Source organism: Callionymus lyra, chromosome 2 (assembly GCF_982586985.1).
Source record: "Callionymus lyra chromosome 2, fCalLyr1.hap1.1, whole genome shotgun sequence".
Classification (NCBI taxonomy): Eukaryota; Metazoa; Chordata; class Actinopteri; order Syngnathiformes; family Callionymidae; genus Callionymus; species Callionymus lyra.
In genome coordinates, this window is record NC_141819.1 from 25,281,798 (window position 1) to 25,301,613 (window position 19,816).

Consider the following 19,816-nt stretch of genomic DNA (forward strand, 5'->3'; position numbering starts at 1 on the left):
AGTTGATGTATGCTCGACAGACAGTAGCTCTGGAACAGGAAGTAGATGCTCTGGTTGTCATTAGTAGTTTGTCAGATTGACAGCTTGTGGAAAAGGTTTGCAGAAAAAGTTAGAGAGGTTTGACTCGGATGGTTTGATGGTGGAGAGAAAAGTGCTGATGGCGGCTGATAAGACCACGTAAGGTGATGGATGCAGATAAATTGCAAAGAATAATTGGCATTATTGAAATGTCTCTTCCTGTGGCGCATCACTTTTCTCAGCCTCACAGCTCAGAGTGTATTCTATTTGATAAAGCAGGAATGAATATTGACTTTTTTAAGGAATATATTTGTTTTCCTTTTAATTAGCCTCAAAACAATGCGAAAACGGAATTTTCGAAAACACAAGTAATGTAATTGGCATATTTTTCATTTAACCAGACATTTCTGTAAAGGTTGTTTGGAATTTAAAAGATAATGAGTGACGGAAATTGCGTTGGATTATCTCTCAAAGAGAGATTTTTAAATCCACCATGTTTAATAGTGCTAAAGCGTACTAGTCTTCATGACATAAACTGAAGTTCAAAGGCTTTTGTGGATGTTTGATTGAGGTCCAATGGTCGCTGTTTATATAATAACCGCAAACCCTGAAAAGAATCACGATTTAATCAACTCGCCGAACTGTCCATGATGAATGTGTGAAACGAAATTGGGAAATTTTCACATCTGTGCCCCAGTTAGTTTGTTTACTGGAACTCATTTGCAGTTTGAGGTGGAATTTGGTTTGTTCAGGCGGAGAAGTTTTATTTTTTGAGTTCTTTAATGGTTCCCTTTTTTTTTTAACTACAAAAAATGCTTGGGTTACTTCAATTTTCATGTCAAAAGTTGCAAAACATTTTTTCCTGAGATGATGAATCTGAAAGTCATGTCTATGGTGCTTTTAGTTGGCATTGATTTTATTATGTTTGCCTGATGTATGATTCCACTAATGTTCAGTATTCAGTATACAGTATATCAGAAGAGAACAGTATTTCAAGGTCACATTTTTGTCGACTCTAAGACTCATAAAAAGCAGCGCACTCAGATGAATTACATATTGTGGTTAAAGCAGTAATTCTAGAATGTGACACCCTTCTGCCTATAACCAAACCAAAACTATCTGTATGAATGTGGGAAAATATGTTTTATTTGATGGCACCAACCGCAGTCATACCTCCAGAAATATCAGCCATGTGTTGTCTTGTATCGATGCCAGCGTAAACACCGACCTGTCTGAGCTTGTCGAGGCGCAGCTAGTGGTGGTGTAGACAGCTCGCAGGCAAATTTATTTAGTCTGTCATGTCTGCTTGATGCTGAGGGATCATGTGTGATGAAAGACAGAACTCCGCTGGAATTCCATGTTACATCATTAGTGCCATCAGCGCTCACGGTGGGGGAAAAAGTGCTTCTTTCTGTTGTTTAGGAGTCACGTTTTCTTCTGAAAACTGAGAACACGAAAGTAAAACAACAATATAATAAGATTGTTGTTTTAATCAAAAAACAATGACTAGTTCAATCATTGGAATAAACTGTGGTAAAATAAGAGTCTAATGACATTTTTGTTCCTCTGAAATCCCTCACATGGCACGGCAACATTTTTATTGTGAATCATGCACAGGAGCAGCATTTTTATTAAATTGTAGGAACTTGTGTGAATAATCTGGTGCCAAAACATACTCATATAATAGATCTATGACCTTTAGAACTCTCAATATAAGAGTCATAATTGTCGAAACCACACTGTGTCACATTTCCTCTGTCTAGTATCTGACGCAAAACCCAACTTTGCTCTTTCCACCACCACCTCATCGAGTGCAAGGCCACCATTGTTAGCTAAAATGACGTATGCCAAAAGAATCCCGCTGTTGTCTTTGTCCACATCCAGCCACAGATATGGAGAGCAGCATCCTTGACTCCTGAGAATTCAATATGACTCTTTCAATTAGCTCTTGCACAAATTTACTCATTTTACACTTATTTATAGGCATAAAATATAAATTATTGTTGTATTACTCTGCTAGGTGCTGTTGTATTACTCTGCTAGGTACTGTTGTATTACTCTGCTAGGTACTGTTGTATTACTCCGCTAGGTACTGTTGTATTACTCTGCTAGGTACTGTTGTATTACTCCGCTAGGTACTGTTGTATTACTCCGCTAGGTACTGTTGTATTACTCCGCTAGGTGCTGTTGTATTACACTACTATTAGCTGTTGTATTACTCTGCTATGTGCTTTTGTATTGCTCTGCTAGGTGCTGTTGTATTCCTCGGCTAGGTGTTGTTGTATTACTCCGCTAGATGCTGTTGTATTACTCCGCTAGGTGCTGTTGTATTACTCCGCTAGATGCTGTTTTATTACTCCGCTAGATGCTGTTGTATAACTCCGCTAGGTGCTGTTGTATTACTCCGCTAGATGCTGTTGTATTACTCCGCTAGGTGCTATTGTATTACTCTGATAGGTACTGTTGTATTCCTCTGCTAGGTGCTGTTGTATTCCTCTGCTAGGTGCTGTTGTCATACTCTGCTAGGTACTGTTGTATTAATATCCTAGGTGCTGTTGTATTACTCCACTAGGTGCTGTTGTATTAATCTGATAGGTGCTGATAACACAACAGGAGTTCCAGAAAATCAAGGAAAAGCCTGAACAAATAGAAACATCTTAAGATGTTTCTTAAATAAGTCAGTAGACTCCATCAAACACAAAGAGTGAGGAAGATCGTTCTAAAGCTTAGGAGCAACAGCCTGGAAGGATTTCTCTCCTCTGGTCCTGAACCGTGTGCGTGGAACCATCAGCAGATTCTGATCCACAGACCTCAGAGTCCGAGCTGGTGTGTAAGGCTGGATCAGATCAGTGATGTAAGGAGGAGCCTGACCATGAATAGATCTGAAAGTAAGAAGCAGAATTTTAAAGTTGATCCTGAAAGGAACTGGAAGCCAGTTTCACTCCGCTAGGTGCTGTTGTCATACTCTGCTAGGTACTGTTGTATTAATCAGCTATTTGCTGTTGTATTACTCTGCTAGGTACTGTTGTATTAATCCGCTATTTGCTGTTGTATTACTCTGCTAGGTGCTGTTGTATTACTCTATTAGTTGCTGTTGTAATACTCCGCTAGGTGCTATTGTGTTCCACCACTAGTTGCTGTTTATTACTCTGCTAGGTACTGTTGTATTCCTCTGCCAGGTGCTGTTGTATTAATCCGCTATTTGCTGTTGTATTACTCCGCTAGGTGCTGTTGTATTACTCTATTAGTTGCTGTTGTAATACTTCGCTAGGTGCTATTGTATTCCGCCACTAGTTGCTGTTTATTACTCTGCTAGGTACTGTTGTATTCCTCTGCTAGGTGCTGTTGTATTACTCTGCTAGGTACTGTTGTATTACTCTACTAGGTGATTTTGTATTACTCTGCTTGGTGCTGTTGTATTACTTTCTAGGTGCTGTTGTATTACTCTGCTAGGTGCTGTTTTATTACTCTGCTAGGTGCTCTTGTATTCCTCTGCTATGTGCTGTTGTATTACTCTGCTAGGTGCTGTTGTAATACTCGGCTAGGTGCTATTGTATTACTCTGCTAGGTGCTGTTTTATTTCTCTGCTAGGTGCTCTTGTATTCATCTGTTATGTGCTGTTTATTACTCTGCTAGGTGCTGTTGTATTACTCTGCTAGGTGCTGTTGTATTAATCCGCTATTTGCTGTTGTATTACTCCGCTAGGTGCTGTTTTATTATTCTATTAGTTGCTGTTGTAATACTCCGCTAGGTGCTATTGTATTCCGCCACTAGTTGCTGTTTATTACTCTGCTAGGTGCTGTTGTATTACTCTGCTAGGTACTGTTGTATTCCTCTGCTAGGTGCTGTTGTATTACTCTGCTAGGAACTGTTGTATTACTCTACTAGGTGATTTTGTATTACTCTGCTTGGTGCTGTTGTATTACTTTCTAGGTGCTGTTGTATTACTCTGCTAGGTGCTGTTGCATTACTCTGCTAGGTGCTCTTGTATTCCTCTGCTATGTGCTGTTGTATTACTCTGCTAGGTGCTGTTGTAATACTCGGCTAGGTGCTATTGTATTACTCTGCTAGGTGCTGTTTTATTACTCTGCTAGGTGCTGTTGTATTCCTCTGCTACGTGCTGTTGTATGACTCTGCTAGTTGATGTAATACTCGGCTAGGTGCTATTGTATTACTCTGCTAGGTGCTGTTTTATTACTCTGCTAGGTGCTCTTGTATTCATCTGCTATGTGCTGTTGTATTACTCTGCTAGGTGCTGTTGTATCACTCTGCTAGTTGCTGTTGTAATACTCCGCTTAATGCTATTGTATTCCTCCGCTAGTTGCTGTTTATTACTCTGCTAGGTGCTGTTGTATTACTCTGCTAGCTGTTGTTGTATTACTCTGCTAGGTACTGTTGTATTCCTCTGCTAGGTGCTGTTGTATTACTCTGCTAGATGCTGTTTTATTACTCTGCTGGGTGCTGTTTTATTACTCTGCTAGGTACTGTTGTATTCCTCTGCTAGGTGCTGTTTTATAACTCTGCTGGATGCTGTTTTATTACTCTGCTAGGTGCTGTTTTATTACTCTGCTAGTTGCTGTTGTATTACTCTACTAGGTACTGTTGTATTACTCCGCTATGTGCTGTTATATTACTCTGCTAGATACTGTTGTATTCCTCTGCTAGGTGCTGTTTTATTACTCTGCTGGATGCTGTTTTATTACTCTGCTAGGTGCTGTTTTATTACTCTGCTAGGTGCTGTTGTATTACTCTACTAGGTGCTGTTGTATTACTCCGCTAGGTACTGTTGTATTACTCCGCTATGTGCTGTTATATTACTCTACTAAATACTGTTGTATTCCTCTGCTAGGTACTGTTGTATTACTCTGCTAAGTGCTGTTGTATTACTCTACTAGGTGCTTTTGTATTACTCTGCTAGGTGCTGTTGTATTACTCTGCTAGGTGCTGTTGTATTACTCTGCTAGATGCTGTTGTATTACTCTGCTATGTGCTGTTGTGTTACTCTGCTAGGTGCTGTTGTATTACTCTGCCAGGTGCTGTTTTATTACTCTGCTAGGTAATCTTGTATTCCTCTGATATGTGCTGTTGTATTACTCTGCTAGATGCTGTTTTATTACTCTGCTAGGTGCTGTTTTATTACTCTACTAGGTGCTGTTGTATGACTCTGCTAGTTGCTGTTGTAATACTCCGCTAGGTGCTATTGTATTACTCTGCTAGGTGCTTTTGTATTACTCTGCTAGGTGCTGTTGTATTACTCTGCTAGGTACTGTTGTATTACTCTGCTAGGTACTGTTGTATTCCTCTGCTAGGTGCTGTTTTATTACTCTGCTGGATGCTGTTTTATTACTCTGCTAGGTGCTGTTTTATTACTCTGCTAGTTGCTGTTGTATTACTCTACTAGGTACTGTTGTATTACTCCGCTATGTGCTGTTATATTACTCTGCTAGATACTGTTGTATTCCTCTGCTAGGTGCTGTTTTATTACTCTGCTGGATGCTGTTTTATTACACTGCTAGGTGCTGTTTTATTACTCTGCTAGGTGCTGTTGTATTACTCTACTACGTGCTGTTGTATTACTCCGCTAGGTACTGTTGTATTACTCTGCTAGATGCTGTTTTATTACTCTGCTAGGTGCTGTTTTATTACTCTACTAGGTGCTGTTGTATGACTCTGCTAGTTGCTGTTGTAATACTCCGCTAGGTGCTATTGTATTACTCTGCTAGGTGCTTTTGTATTACTCTGCTAGGTGCTGTTGTATTACTCTGCTAGGTACTGTTGTATTACTCTGCTAGGTACTGTTGTATTACTCTGCTAGGTGCTTTTGTATTACTCTGTTAGGTACTGTTGTATTACTCTGCTAGGTGCTTTTGTATTACTCTGCTAGGTGCTGTTGTATTACTCTGCAAAGTGCTGTTTTATCACTCTGCTAGGTGCTGTTGTATTACTCTGCTAGGTGCTGTTGTATTCCTCTGCTAGGTGCTGTTTTATCACTCTGCTAGGTGCTGTTGTATTACTCTGCTAGGTGCCGTTGTATGCCTCGCTAGGTGCTTTTGTGTTTTTTTGCTAGGTGCTAGGTCACGTCCAGACGTTGCTGATGACACTGTCATTGTAGGATGCATCATGGAAAACAAAGAGGACGAGTACAGGAGTCTTATAAGCAACCTTTGCACTGGACTTTGGCAGTTCCAGACCACACTTACCTCCAGTGTTTATCAGGTGTGATGAAGTCCAGATTGTAGACAACTACAAGTACCTTGTAGTGTGGCTGGACAATAAACTGGTCTGGTCATTCGACACACACCAGCGTCTCCATTCTTTACAAATAACTTTCTCATACAGATGGTTCCTTAGGTGCACTGAGAGGTTAATGTACGATTATAACTTCTCACTGTCACTGTGATGACCAGATTTGGTCCCCGGGCCATGAGTTAACGGACGCCACAGGTGCTTCGTGATTGTGCCTTATATCAAGTGTGATAAGATATTCTCAAATATAATCTGAATAAAATATAATATAACGTGACAGTTTGACGGTAACTCAATATTGGAGTCATATTCATATTTTACGATGCGGCCACGGTGTCAGCGACAGCTGGTGAACTGTCGCACAGCTGTACTCTCCGGACCTGCATGCTCCATTGTCATGGAGTCGAGGCTATCATTATACTCATGTGCCGGGAATAAGCTCAGATGATTGAGTTACATGTGCGACCGAAAGTGCCAGATAACTTGGGGCCTGATGGTGGCTATTTCTGACGATTATGCGCGCCACATAGCAACACCCAACAGACAGTTGTCCTTCTAGGTATCGAGAAACCTTTTTCCATTGATTGCAGATGGAGAATGAGCACATTCCTGCTCTCGAATGTTTGACCTCCAATATAAGTGGTTTCAAGTGGCAGGAAACTGGAGGTTTTATTTTGTAAAGCTTTCATAACTATAAGAGATGTATTTTATATGTATATGTACGATTTATATATCAATAATATTATAAATAGATTAAAGTGTCTGCTTCTTTAGAAAATCATTTCTTTTATTTGAAGTTATTCAAGTTATTCAAACACCATTGATGTCAGGAGGACTGTATTCCGAGCGGCAAACAAAATGTTTAGTTACGCTTATTGTTTAAATTTGATTATTTTTAAAAGTACTTGCGATTAAATCACAACACTTTGACCTGCAATGTAATATCCATATTTTACCTCCTACTATTGTCCAAAATAATAAAACATTCAAGCGGGAGTGGGAAGTAAGCACTTTTACACTATTGCATTTTTCTGTAGAAACACACAATCATTTCAAAAACAATTTCATGCAGATACAGATAGATAGTAGGGGTATTGATAAGTATTTGGCGATACGTATTACAACAGCGGGGCAACAATACGATATATTTCGATGTACTGCGATACCTAAATCTTAACTTAATTATTTTATTTTAAAACCAAAATATGTCCAAAAGACTAGGGTCTGTGAAAGGAGCTTTACAAATAGTAATTACTCACTTATGAACTTACTCTAAAAGCTGCTGGAGTCAACTGTATCCTCTCGTCCTCTGTAATCTTAGGGATCGTGCAGGGTTTCATTATTGCTTTAGCTGTGTGGGATGTAAGGACTGCTGCCATCTAGGAAAAGTTTAATTGCAATACAACGTTGTGAAAATTTGCATGTTAATTTTAAATTTAAAATCAAATTGTTTAAATTTAAACACAGTGTATTGAAATGTAAACCTTAAAATAAGTATATTAAATTAAAAAAGCCCCCAAAAAATAAATAATCGATACAGTGCTGTTGAGTACGATATAGTATTGCAATAAAACTTCAACACACACCAGCGTCTCCATTCTTTACAAATAAGCTTCTCATGCAGGTTTCTTAGATGCACTGAGCAGTTAATGTACGATCAGATACCGCCTCACAGTTGCTGTGATGACTTAATGTTATAATAGTAATTCCACATATTCTATTGAACATTTAAAAAATGCATTTTGAAAAATGTCTTCAAATGTTCGAGGTTGGATCTGAAGATTGGTTATTTATGAAAGAAACGCCCCTCAAATGTTTTTTTGGCTATTTCCATGACTTCCACCTACTTGACAATTTTGTATAGAAGCATGGTGGTTCCTTTCATTTTCAAAATTGTATTAAAATGTAATTTTGAATATTCTTACACTCAACTAACCTAAAATCAATAATATGGATTAAATGCTAAATAAATCAAACCAAAATTAAAAGAGAATTAAGATTAAGTGTGTTTTACCGCAATATATCCTGAGACAGCTTTATGATGACAAGAAGTCCTTCAGTTTATTCACGTGTTGACAAACTCAATGACAGTTTTGCTATGTATGAGTGTAAGTAAGTAATGGTTATTTGTAAAGCGCTTTTGGTTGCATCTGGGAACGTATATAAGCCTGTTCACTTTCCAAAAAGATATTTTCAATATACATGGGTGTTCAGCCACAAGCCTCAAAACATGTTTTAGTATTTTTGTCATCAGTATCTATTTATTTAACTTGCAAACCACATACTCGGTATATTTTAACCTGCTGCTCAAGAGAGTTTACATCAGTATTTTTTGAATCAACTCTTCATCCCTCCTCTTTCTTTCTCCAAAACTATCCACAAATAGAACCTTCTTCTGCTTCACTGTAATCAGCTGTGCTTGTTTACATCCCTGGTCCAATCATTACATTAAAAAATGGCTTTTCACACAATTACTACAACCGAACACCATCATCACCACACGGTCACACAGTTTCTATTCTTTCTCAACCCACACAAATACAGGCTTTCTTGTTCCAATGACTTCCCTTTAAACACGGCTTGAGTGTGGAGTTGAGCAAATAAGAAGACATGTTGATGAATTCATCAGGAGATAATGACACAGCTTCTGTATATCATTAAAGTCCATTTACCTTGTGAGTGGCAGGTACGCAAAGACACATGAATACACATGTTAACCCCTGATGGATATGATACAATTGTTGATTTATACTGTCTGCTTTAGCTGATAATAGTTTGGAGAAAACGACCGACCCTTTTTAGAAATCCTATTCTCACACTTTAACAGCTATCCTCGTAGGATGAGGCAGGCCAGAGGGAGGTTAAAAGCAATCCAGAGTTAATCCCTTCGCTCTCATAGCCTATCCAATCGTTTCAGTCTCACGTCTGCGCTCCACTCATCTCTGAAACCTACTGCCCCGCTCATTGGATTCCTTGCTTGTTCACAAAAGCTGTAAGCCGACGGGGTCGGATGTCGGAAAGTGTAAAGGTGAAGTGAACCTGGTGACCTTAACATCCAATTAGACATTAGATCCGCTTTTATAACCCATTTCCATTCTGGCTTATCACATCTCACCTGACATGCAACTGAGAAGTTATCATAAAGTTAAGGTTTATTAATTAGTGAATAAAATGATCACGTAACTGCAGTGAAAATTAATCTTCCAAGATTTGAATGCTTTGCAAAAAACAGTCCTGTTACATACAATAAAATGGATGAATATAGATTTTTGAATTTATTTTATTTTCAAAGTGCGTTATATCTGCTGCAAAAGTTGAGCAGTTAATGATTTTTTACAAGTGAATAAAAACAATTGTGATGGGAAAATAGATTTTCTTGCTGAGAACCCCGAAAATAAACAAGTGTACTTCATTTGTAGATGTGTTTTTGCTGGCTTTTGTGTCTCTACTAAATCGATATTCCTTTATTCTTTCCTTGAGAGAATTAGCTCTCAATCCATCTACAGCTCATAATACTGTTTGCATAATACTGTTCAAACTGTGTTTCTCTTCAGAGGCGACGCTTTCGTGAGCACAAGCGACAGACTGTGACTGCCGTCAGATTTTACGTGGCGTACACCTTCACCTTCAAAGTTACTGCCACCACTGTGTGGAATTTAGGTTTCCAGTGAGACCGAGTGGCTTTATTGACCCCTTCGCCGTGTGAGCTGTCAGTCAGCAGCAATGGAATACCTCACCAAACGTGTCGATAATAATAATGGGTACCTTATATATTGTTTCCTGAGATTTTACTCATCTGTGGCCAGAAGTATTTACTTCAAATAATGACTTTCTGTCCAGCGTCTCTCCTGATTTGAGATTAGAGATTGATCCTGGCTCTTTTATTATAGTCTTCAGTGTATCGAGTCTTACAACAGAAACTACCAGCTTCAGCTTTAAATGGCGTTCATATGGTGACAGAATAGAAAGCTGCTCATATCACACTTCTATGCCAGAAGATGGAGATCTCATTGACATGATTTACAGATTAACGAAGGATTGTTGAGGGTAGGGCTGGGTATCTATTGAACGTCATCAATTCTGGTTTTGAAATCGACACCTTCACTTTGATACTTGGTAAAGATCCTTTTTTTTTTTTTATACCAATTTATTAAGATCAATTATGGCAAAAATAAAATGACATTACAGTAGTGAAAATCATTATAAATAATATTTTTTTGCTTTGGTAAATTTCCACTCCAAGCTGTTCTCTTACAGAAAAAAAATAATGTTCCAGTGCAAAAGAACAGCTACCAAGTTACAAATCAATATGATGTTCACTGCCTATGTCACTTTTCAGTTTCGCTTCAGAACGAAACACACAGTATGAAGTTTTTATTGTACATGGATAACCAATCTTAGCACTGAAACACAAGATAGATAAACTTTATTATTGATTACCTCTGGAGATCTCCTTCAGGAAATTGGGTTTCCAGTTTACAGCAGACTATAGTTTCTTAAAAAAAGCAAATAAATGAAAAAAGGGATGACAAAGTGCAAATATAAAGAACATAGATCAAAGGAAATAACGCAAAGAAAAGGATAGAAGGATTAACATACAATAACATCCTCTTTTCACTCCACTCCTGCCCCCAAACTCAGACTTAATCTAATGAATGAATGAGTCCCTGAGTCTATTAGTGTTGCATCTGGAGGAGCATTCTTGCACTCAATCTCCTTTTCCGTTCAACCTGGCATGTATAGACACTCGATACTCTACTATCAAGAGTTTCTTCAAAAGTACCAAAATCCATACCCAGCCCCAGTTTGGTAACCCAACAAGTATTGTGTTTCAAGGGTTATAGTAACTGTCCTTCTACTGCTACTGTATTGTGTCTGAATTTATTTCAAAGATTTGACCTTTTTTGACGCAGATGTTAATATGTTAATAATCCATGGTCAACGTAATTGTATAATTGTAAAACTGAAGTACTAGAGAGTTACAACATGAGTAACATGCTTTAGTTAAGGCTCCTTCATAGTGTTCTAATACACATGGACTGGTTTTACTCAGTTATATATTCATTGGTTTTTTGTCAGCAGTACTTTCATGGACCAGCCTTTAGCTTTTGGCAGATGAATCGAGCAAAAAATAAAGCCAGTGGCTGAAACTGAGAAGGTTTATTGTTCAGGAACCCATCACATTTATTTATTCTCATTTGTAAGGCAGAGTAAGAAATACCTCAAGAACGTATCATTACTTACCACTGCTCTTGCTTATTGAAGGCACATTTTTGTCAAACCCACCTAGATGGAGAGACAACAGAAACTAATACTGGTTGAATAAAAAAAAAAAATCCAACTATATTCATAACAAACACGATTATGTACTATTTATTATATGCTTCTTTTAATGATCTGATGTTGAGTAATGTATCTATTGAGTCACAAATACAGAGGTAGAGGTGAATGTAAAGAATGCAACAGGAACACTTAAAAGTGCTTGCTTTGTTAAATGAGTTCCACACAAACTGATTCATATTATAATGCCAAAGTGAATATAATGCTCCACAGTGGGCTCTTCCAGATGCTGCCTCACTCCCTCACAGTGTAATAAGAGCCTGCAGAGGAAGTATTTGAGCATGTCGTACTTGGAATTTCCTGGCCTGAGCTGGATGAAATCCTTCACCGCACTACTTCAACCTTTGACTTTTACATCCTGCACTCCTTTTTGTTGCTCCTGAACATTTAACAGGCTTTCAACTGGACACATTGTAAAATATATAAGAAAACGATATCGATTCAGTGATTTAACTCTGTGATAAAGACGTTCTTATGTGTGGCAGTAACAACAGCTTTATGCATTCCAACGCTTGAATTGAATTTGTGAGGATATATCAAATTATATTCAACAAGCAGCCCAATAATAACAGTATTGTTTTACAAAAAATCAAACATAAGAAAAAGAATGCCTCTTTTAAATAATAATAATAACAGAGTTTAAAAGATTGTATTTGCGGAATAGAACATAAATGGGGTTTAATTTGCAACAATTGAAGACAAATGAACTGAAATCAAAAGCTTTTTCTAATAAACATAACGGAAAAGGTCAAGTTTAATTTTTATTGTCTGCAAAACAGCTGCACAATTCATAATATAATAGATTAGCAGATTGGAACAATCACTAACCATGAAAATAGCTGAAACTGAAGAATAATTTTCTCACGGATATTTTAGTTTTGATCATAATTTTTATTTTGGAAGTTTTATTTACTGCAGGATTGTACAGGAGGCAAACATAAAACATGCTTATCTTTAATACCTAAACATTGAATAAACAGATGCTGACATAATGATTGAGATGAAAGACTTGACTACAAGTAGATGTTTTAATACATTTATATACTCCTTGTTGACTTAATCATTTCGGGTTGATTTTCATTCGTCCAAGACATCACACACAGATAATTGAATTACGGGATCAAAATTTCATTGAAATTACGTCTAGTTTTCTTCTTGAATAGTACAATAAACTCACCCCAACAATGACCTTTTCTTTAATACACCTGTTCTCTGATGCTTATTATTTTTAATTCCAAGGTTGTGAGGTTTTCTTCTTCTGCACTGTTTATTATTCAATGAATAGTTTTGTGCAGCTCTCTGGTTTACACAGAAGAACTTGATTTCTCCACCACAGCAGCAGCAAATATTTTGTGCAAATTAGTTTTCACAGTTTTGTGTCTAACATGCAAATATCCAATCAGTTCTTGGTCAAGCCTGTTGTAGTGAAATCCTGGACAGGTCCACCAAAGGCTAACTCTCTCCAGTGTGTGAAAACAATAGTTTGTCATACAGTAGTATTTGGCACCGGGACAAACAACTCCACAATGGCCACAGGAGTTAATCTAATTACCCTTTGGCCCCAGTTAGATCACACTTTGGCCAGGCTCCCCCTTTCCTGCTTATACGTTTAACTAAAATACTTAAATACAGATACACACTATTCATGCCAAACCAAGCCGGGGAAGAAGACAAATATCTGAGACTGTGCCAGAGGTGGTCATGAATCCAAACATTGCCTAGATGCCTGAAAGGGAGGAAAAGTTTATTTAAAAAAAAACAACTGACACATGCAAGTGATTTAGTGGATGCCTTCTTAGCGTTTGGGATGAGCCCTAACCCTACCCAGAGTGGAGGAGTTCAAGTATCTCAGGGTCTTGTAGACGAGTGAATGGAGCGTGGGATAGCGGGGAGACTGAGGGGGCATTTACCGATCTGTGGTGGTAAAAAAAGATCTATGCCAAAAGGCAAAACTCTCCGTATTCCAGTCTTTCCTCATCCCTAACCTCAACTATGGTCATGTGGTGAGTAGGGTCCGAAAGAGCAAGATACAGGTACAAGCAGCCAAAATGAATTTTCCCTGGGAAAAGATGGATGACATTGCTGAGGAGAGGAAAGTTCGGGCCTCTGTGCTGAGGCTGCTGCCAACGTGACACAACCCCAGATAAGGAGGATCAGACAAGAGACAAGACCCTGAAACATTTCCATTAAATATCCATCAATGCATTCAGTAACATACTCGTAGATGTCTCATTACAAGAAAGTGATTTCTTTCCAAGAATTTTTCCTGAAAAATGTAACCTAGTTCCTGGGCTCATTATAAGGAAATTACAAATGCAAACTGTTGCTGCATGACACGAAAATACTTCACCTGTGGTAAACTCTGCTTCACTTTTCTTGTCTTTCCTACACGGACACATCACAGTTTAGAGAAAAGAAGATTAACTGTTGATAGGTAGCCTTTGCATAAGAACATTGTCTCTGAAATCAGGCCATTTCTATAGACTCACTTGAGGAGGCTTACTCCCTATACTGTACAGCAAATCATCTGGAAAATCAATCTTCTTCACCACGTTTGGTTCAACAGATCTGTCGATCATAAATCCTTTTAAAGCTCTAAGGACTCGGGTCTGAATAGCTTCAATTCTTTACACACATTTCTCTTTCCATTTGGTCAGTCCCGCTCTCTACATTACCAATGTGCTCACACCTATCTGCACAGTTCGGCAGAATCCCAATGCCTTTAAGGTAACTCTTTGATTCAATAGAAGACAAATTCCTTTTTAGAGTTTATTAAAAAGTTTGTCTGAAAGAGCCTAAAGTGTTTCTTTTAACATCACAGCTGAAGTTCTCCAGTGGGTTCGAGTAGATGACATTTTCTTTCTGCGCATTATCGTGACTGTTAATGATCTGCATTATAAAGATCATCAAAAGGTATGTTGGAATAAAGGAGTGCATACAAGAAAAGATACAGGCTGAATGGATGCAGAGAAACAGGTCAGGGTGGTTAATGGATCCAATAAAAATATTAATATTAGATTTTTAAAGTACTTTTTTTTAATTCACCGATGTCACAAAGCGTTTTTACATTTTAAAAGCAAACGCTATTCCTTTCAATATGACACACTAGAAAGACACAGCACAAAAGGATGATTAATATCAATGCTAAGTAAATGTTTTCAATCTTGTAATTGATGTATCCTCTATTAATTCATGCAATTGCAAAATAACAGAAATCCAGTGCTAGTAATAAATTATTTCAGTGTTTCGGCTTCAGTTTCTGGCCTTGGTTTCCGAATTTGGGGTTTCGTCCATTTCATCTAAGTTCAAATAAAATAATCTCCGGAACTAGGTATCTAGAAAAGCGGAAGAAACAAAGAAGACTGTAAAGCAACTTCCATGACCTACAGGGATTTGGCCCTTTGTTTAATGGCTAAAATCAAAGTAGATGTTTATGTTTGGTGACCTTTGAGTCTCAAAATAATATCGCAATCGGAATCATATTTACGGTTATGGACAGCTCATTAAATATACATTTGATTCAGTTCGCAATTTTCGATGGTTTTAGGCTTGAGTTTGACACTTTTTTCCATCTCATCTAAAAAACCCTTTTGTCACTACAGAAACTTGTAAGTTGACTTATTTTTGTGATGTCAGTGGTTAAAAGCCATTAAAGTAAATATCGAAATCTTCAAAAGCTTCCGGAATCCAACCTTGAGTTAATCGTTCTCATAATAATATTTGAATAAAATGTCACAGAAATAGTTTTTTTAAGAGATCTACACTCAACCATGAACTTACTGAAAATATGTGACATAATCACAATCTCCTCTCTTTCATTCACCTGCAAAATATGTGTCATAAACACACAATTCTGCGAAAGTCACGATCGTCAGCACACTTGAAAACGTGTCAATGCATGGAAACATCTGTTATGTCTGTTATGACACCCAATAAATGATGGAAGAGGATCTTAAAGAACCCGAATTATCTACCTGCGTCATTCCCCAGCCCTTCCCAATTGATCAGCTACGCTGTAATTACTGGCGGAGGGAAGAATGTGTCTCTTGAAGTGGTGCACTGATTTCAACTCTTTTTTTTTCCAGGCAGGTCTAATCCGAACTGATAATGGAGAGTATTTCATTGAGCCTCTGGAAAAGGGCAAGCAGGACGGGGAAGTGAAGGGGCGTGTCCACGTGGTTTACCGCAGGTCGGCCATCAAGCGGGACGCGGGGCTGCACAGGGAGGACCTCCACAACGAAGGTAAGCAAGGAGAGAGGCTGCTTGACGTCAGTGGAAACAAACCGAGCTGTGTGTGTGTGTTTTGACTGGGTGTTGCTGTGTGAGTGGGTGCACATGTGGAAACCGGAGTTTCATAATAACATGATAAAAGAGAAACAAACCTTCCCTCTGCAATCAAATAGCCACGCCCCCGACGTGAATTCCTCTTTAATTCCCCTTTCCATGCAACAATAGCTCTGACATTTGCTGGAAAACTGGTATTTACCGGCTTCTTGGACCTTTCTAGTCCTACAGAAGATTTTTACGATAGCTCAATTTTATATTTTTTTCTCGAAGTCATTCTGCTACATATGTTTCACATGAATGTTTCCGTTATTTCCGCTAACCTGAGGTCAGAAATCCTCCAGAAGAGCTGGTGGAATACTGAGATTTTCCCAGGTCAACTGTGGGATGTAATCTCTCCAGCATATCCTGAGTCTTCCATGTTGGAGAAGTGAAAAACTACAAATGCATTGAGAGAGTGCATACCTCTGCCAAGGGTCTCATTCAACACAACTTCATTAAGTCTAAAAGGATCAAAACACGGATTCAATTCCGTCGCTCGAACACGACGTGACATCTGTCCCGAGTCTTGTACTTTGCTTTGTGGAGAAAGAGGAACAATCCAGAGTGTGTAACGGGTCGCTTTATTTCAGTCAAAAAAAAATAAAAGCTTCAAATAACGATGGGAACGGACCCACTTCTCCTGGCGACTTCACAGATTGACAGTCCTGGGCAGAATGGTCCCGAGCTGTAGGAGGCTCGCTATATTTAAGTCAGATTTCCCACCTAGGGTGTTGTCCTTTCTGTATAAATTGATCTTTCAAGTTCCCTGTGTACCCCAATCCCCCAATGAGAGAGTTCCTAATTTGTCTCCATTTAATCTAATTATTCCTGTCTTCTGCTCCCCCCCTGGGGTCTCGCCGGCTTCGTTGTTTGATATACAAAATAAGGTGTCATTTGCAGTCAAACAATATTTGAATCTACCGGTGTTATGACTATAATTCTGATTCAAGCTTGTCCCAAGCCAGTAATCAGAATGAAGAGAAATGTTGATTGTGAGTGTATGTATGTATGTAGACAAAACGTTTCCCTCTCTTAGATCAAACGAGTAAATTGTATTATTTTCTTACTTCATAATTGATTATCTTTCAGCATTAATTTCAAGTATTGCGTATATATATGTTACAATTTTAATCTAACAGATCATACATCAACATACATGGCACATATAAACAATATTGTATACCGATAAAATGCTTTGCTCTTTTAGAGTAGGAGGTCATTTTGCTCATAGAAGTAGCTCTCATCCTGAAAAAGTGTGAGCAGCTCTACTCCTCAGGGACAGTTTGCTGAATTACAATTGGATTAATATTAATTTGATGGAAAAAAGGGTTATTTTTGCTCATTCGTTTTTACTTTTCAATGTATTCACTACATAAGTCAAGGGAAGAGTTTGATGCTTGAAACCATTTATCACACATGAATCCGATATGAAAGTTAAAGAAAATTATTGTACGGCTTTACTTCGGACAATGTATTGATCACCGATCCTTCTTTCACATTTCTTATTGCAGTGACAGACTTTGGGATCGCCGATCTCCCTGAATCTTTGGATCTTGTCAGCCATAAACTCTCCGAGGCGGACAGAAAGCGACGGCACACCAAGACAGACGACTACAACATTGAAGTGCTCCTCGCTGTGGATGATTCTGTGGTGCGTTTCCATGGCAAAGAGCATGTGCAGAACTACGTTCTCACACTAATGAACATAGTAAGTGGAACTCTTTTTTCATTAACAGTGTTCAAGGTTATTAAGTTGACAACCTGTCAAATGAAGTTGATTATTTTATAATCATTGCTATTTGTTCCTTGAATAAGTTTTTCGTTTAAGGCTATACTAATTAATTTAAGTCACTGACGCTGATAAATATTGTGTGCATTAGCGTTGAATTGGATTGAATTGTACCATTTGACATGTAGGCAGCTGTTAGATAATTATGCAGGAGAAAAACCCTTCTATCAGTGAGTGGCTGTTTCTTCATTATTGCTCATCTTCCTCTGGCTGAATGGATGGTCCTCTTCACAGTAACCAGAGTGGCCTCCTCTTGTCCTTTGCTTCATGCAAAGTTGGCTTATGCAGTGACAGGTCAACAGCTTATCCAAAAATGATGAGTTCTTGGAGTGCTTCTACTCACTATTGACTTAGAGGCAGAAATTTATGTCAGTATTACGAAAGGTGCCTACCTTTCTTCATCATCCAGGTCCAGGTCTAACATCCAAATACTGTTTAAATGTAATGTCCCTTTTGTAATCCCATTCCAACAAGAGAAATGTGGAGAAAACATTAAAAGATTCTTTATTTAAGTTTGTTTGTAGCAGAAGCTAATAGGCTAACATGTTACACAGACAGAAAACACTGGGTAAATCTCAAACACTGGGATCTGTCCTGCCAGTGTCGTATGTTAGCCGTTTTAGCTACAGCTATAAAAAAAATCTTAAAATATAGATTTGTTTGCATTTTTTCAACTATTTCTCACGTTGAGGCTTCAATACAAGATGGGTGTTACTGATGAGCAGTATGGAGGTATTTGGATGTTTTTTTCAGTTTTTCATTTTGGACCAGAAGGACAAAGAAAACAAGGCACTCTTCGCAACTTTCATACGGACACAGATTTCTTCCTTTAACTCCTAAAGACACGGATTACTCGGAAAATAAATCCCAATCCTAGTCTGTTAGCATTTGTTTTACTTTATATTTGATTTGTCCCACACATGTTATGCCCATTGCCCTTCAGACACTATTGAACACACATACAAGTTAATTCGTCTTTAAAACAGTATTAAAAAAAGGCTTGTCTTGTTTTAATGGCAAATGTAAATAAAATGGGATTAAGACATTTTTATATTTCGTAACTAAATGTGACCAAATGTTCACTAAAGTACTGTCACAGAGTAAATTGATTGATAATTGATTAATACAAAAATTGACATTGACTCTTATAATCCTCTGCGGCTTATGTATTAACTTTAAAAAATATGGAGGTCAAAATCTGGCAAAATGTTGTTAAAGGGCAATTTATGTGTAGATTTTACTTAATGTGTTAAGTTAAATTAGTCTGTATTTTAAGCTTGATTGTTCATACATTTTCCATCAAGATACAAACATCCACCACACCGCTAGGCTTGGTAAAAGATTACTGCGAGGCTCCATAGTTTTTTTTTATGTGGAAGGTTTCATAGTAGTGTTGCATGTTTACAAAGGATATTAAAAATTCAAGGCTATCAGAAGTAACGCAGGAGAAAAAAAAACGCTTTTTAACCTGGTGTACCTTATGTATGAAAATGCACTTTATGGTCAGAAAAAGTAATCAATTTTGCTTTATATAGTCAATTATAGTGATCACATGACCAGCTTTCAGATCAAGTCTTGTTAGTTTTGTTACATGATGAAGGCTTGTTGACGGCAATGCTATGAATCATTATGATGACACAAAGAAACAGGAAAGTAATATTTGGACGACTGTTATGACCCAGGACCGGGCGAGATCGAGGGAACCCAAGACAGGAGCAAAACCATAGACCATCGAGACCAACTCAAGTCCAAGAACAAGAATAATTGAAACTAATAAATTAGTAACATTAAATAGAAAAATATATTGATGGTATGAAATGATTTGATACCTGTCATCTCACATTCTTGATTTCCTCCCACCTTACAGAAATGAGACGTTAATCAATAGACCCTCAGCTCTGTGGAGCCGTTCGCAGGATAATGAAGAGGTTAAAAAAATCATTCATTACGGGCTCCACCAGCTCCTACCACCATAATCTACTTACAAAGCCCAAATCCCTCAAGTCAGATTTTCACAGAGCGCTGGTTTCACTCTGTAACAGTTACCATTTGGTTCCAGCACGGTGGTCTTATTAACCCCACTAGACCAATTAGGAA

The 19,816-nt window shown here is 38.0% G+C and overlaps 1 protein-coding gene across 1 annotated transcript in view; it reads left to right on the plus strand.

Annotated features, from left to right (window-relative positions):
• Positions 1–19,816, plus strand: part of adamts14 (ADAM metallopeptidase with thrombospondin type 1 motif, 14) — a 46,264-nt gene that overhangs the window by 3,417 nt on the left and 23,031 nt on the right. Inside the window, exons 3-4 of the mRNA XM_087784295.1 lie at positions 15,690–15,846; positions 17,442–17,638. Coding sequence (XP_087640421.1) covers positions 15,690–15,846; positions 17,442–17,638 — 354 coding nt within the window. The remainder of the gene's footprint in view (positions 1–15,689; positions 15,847–17,441; positions 17,639–19,816) is intronic.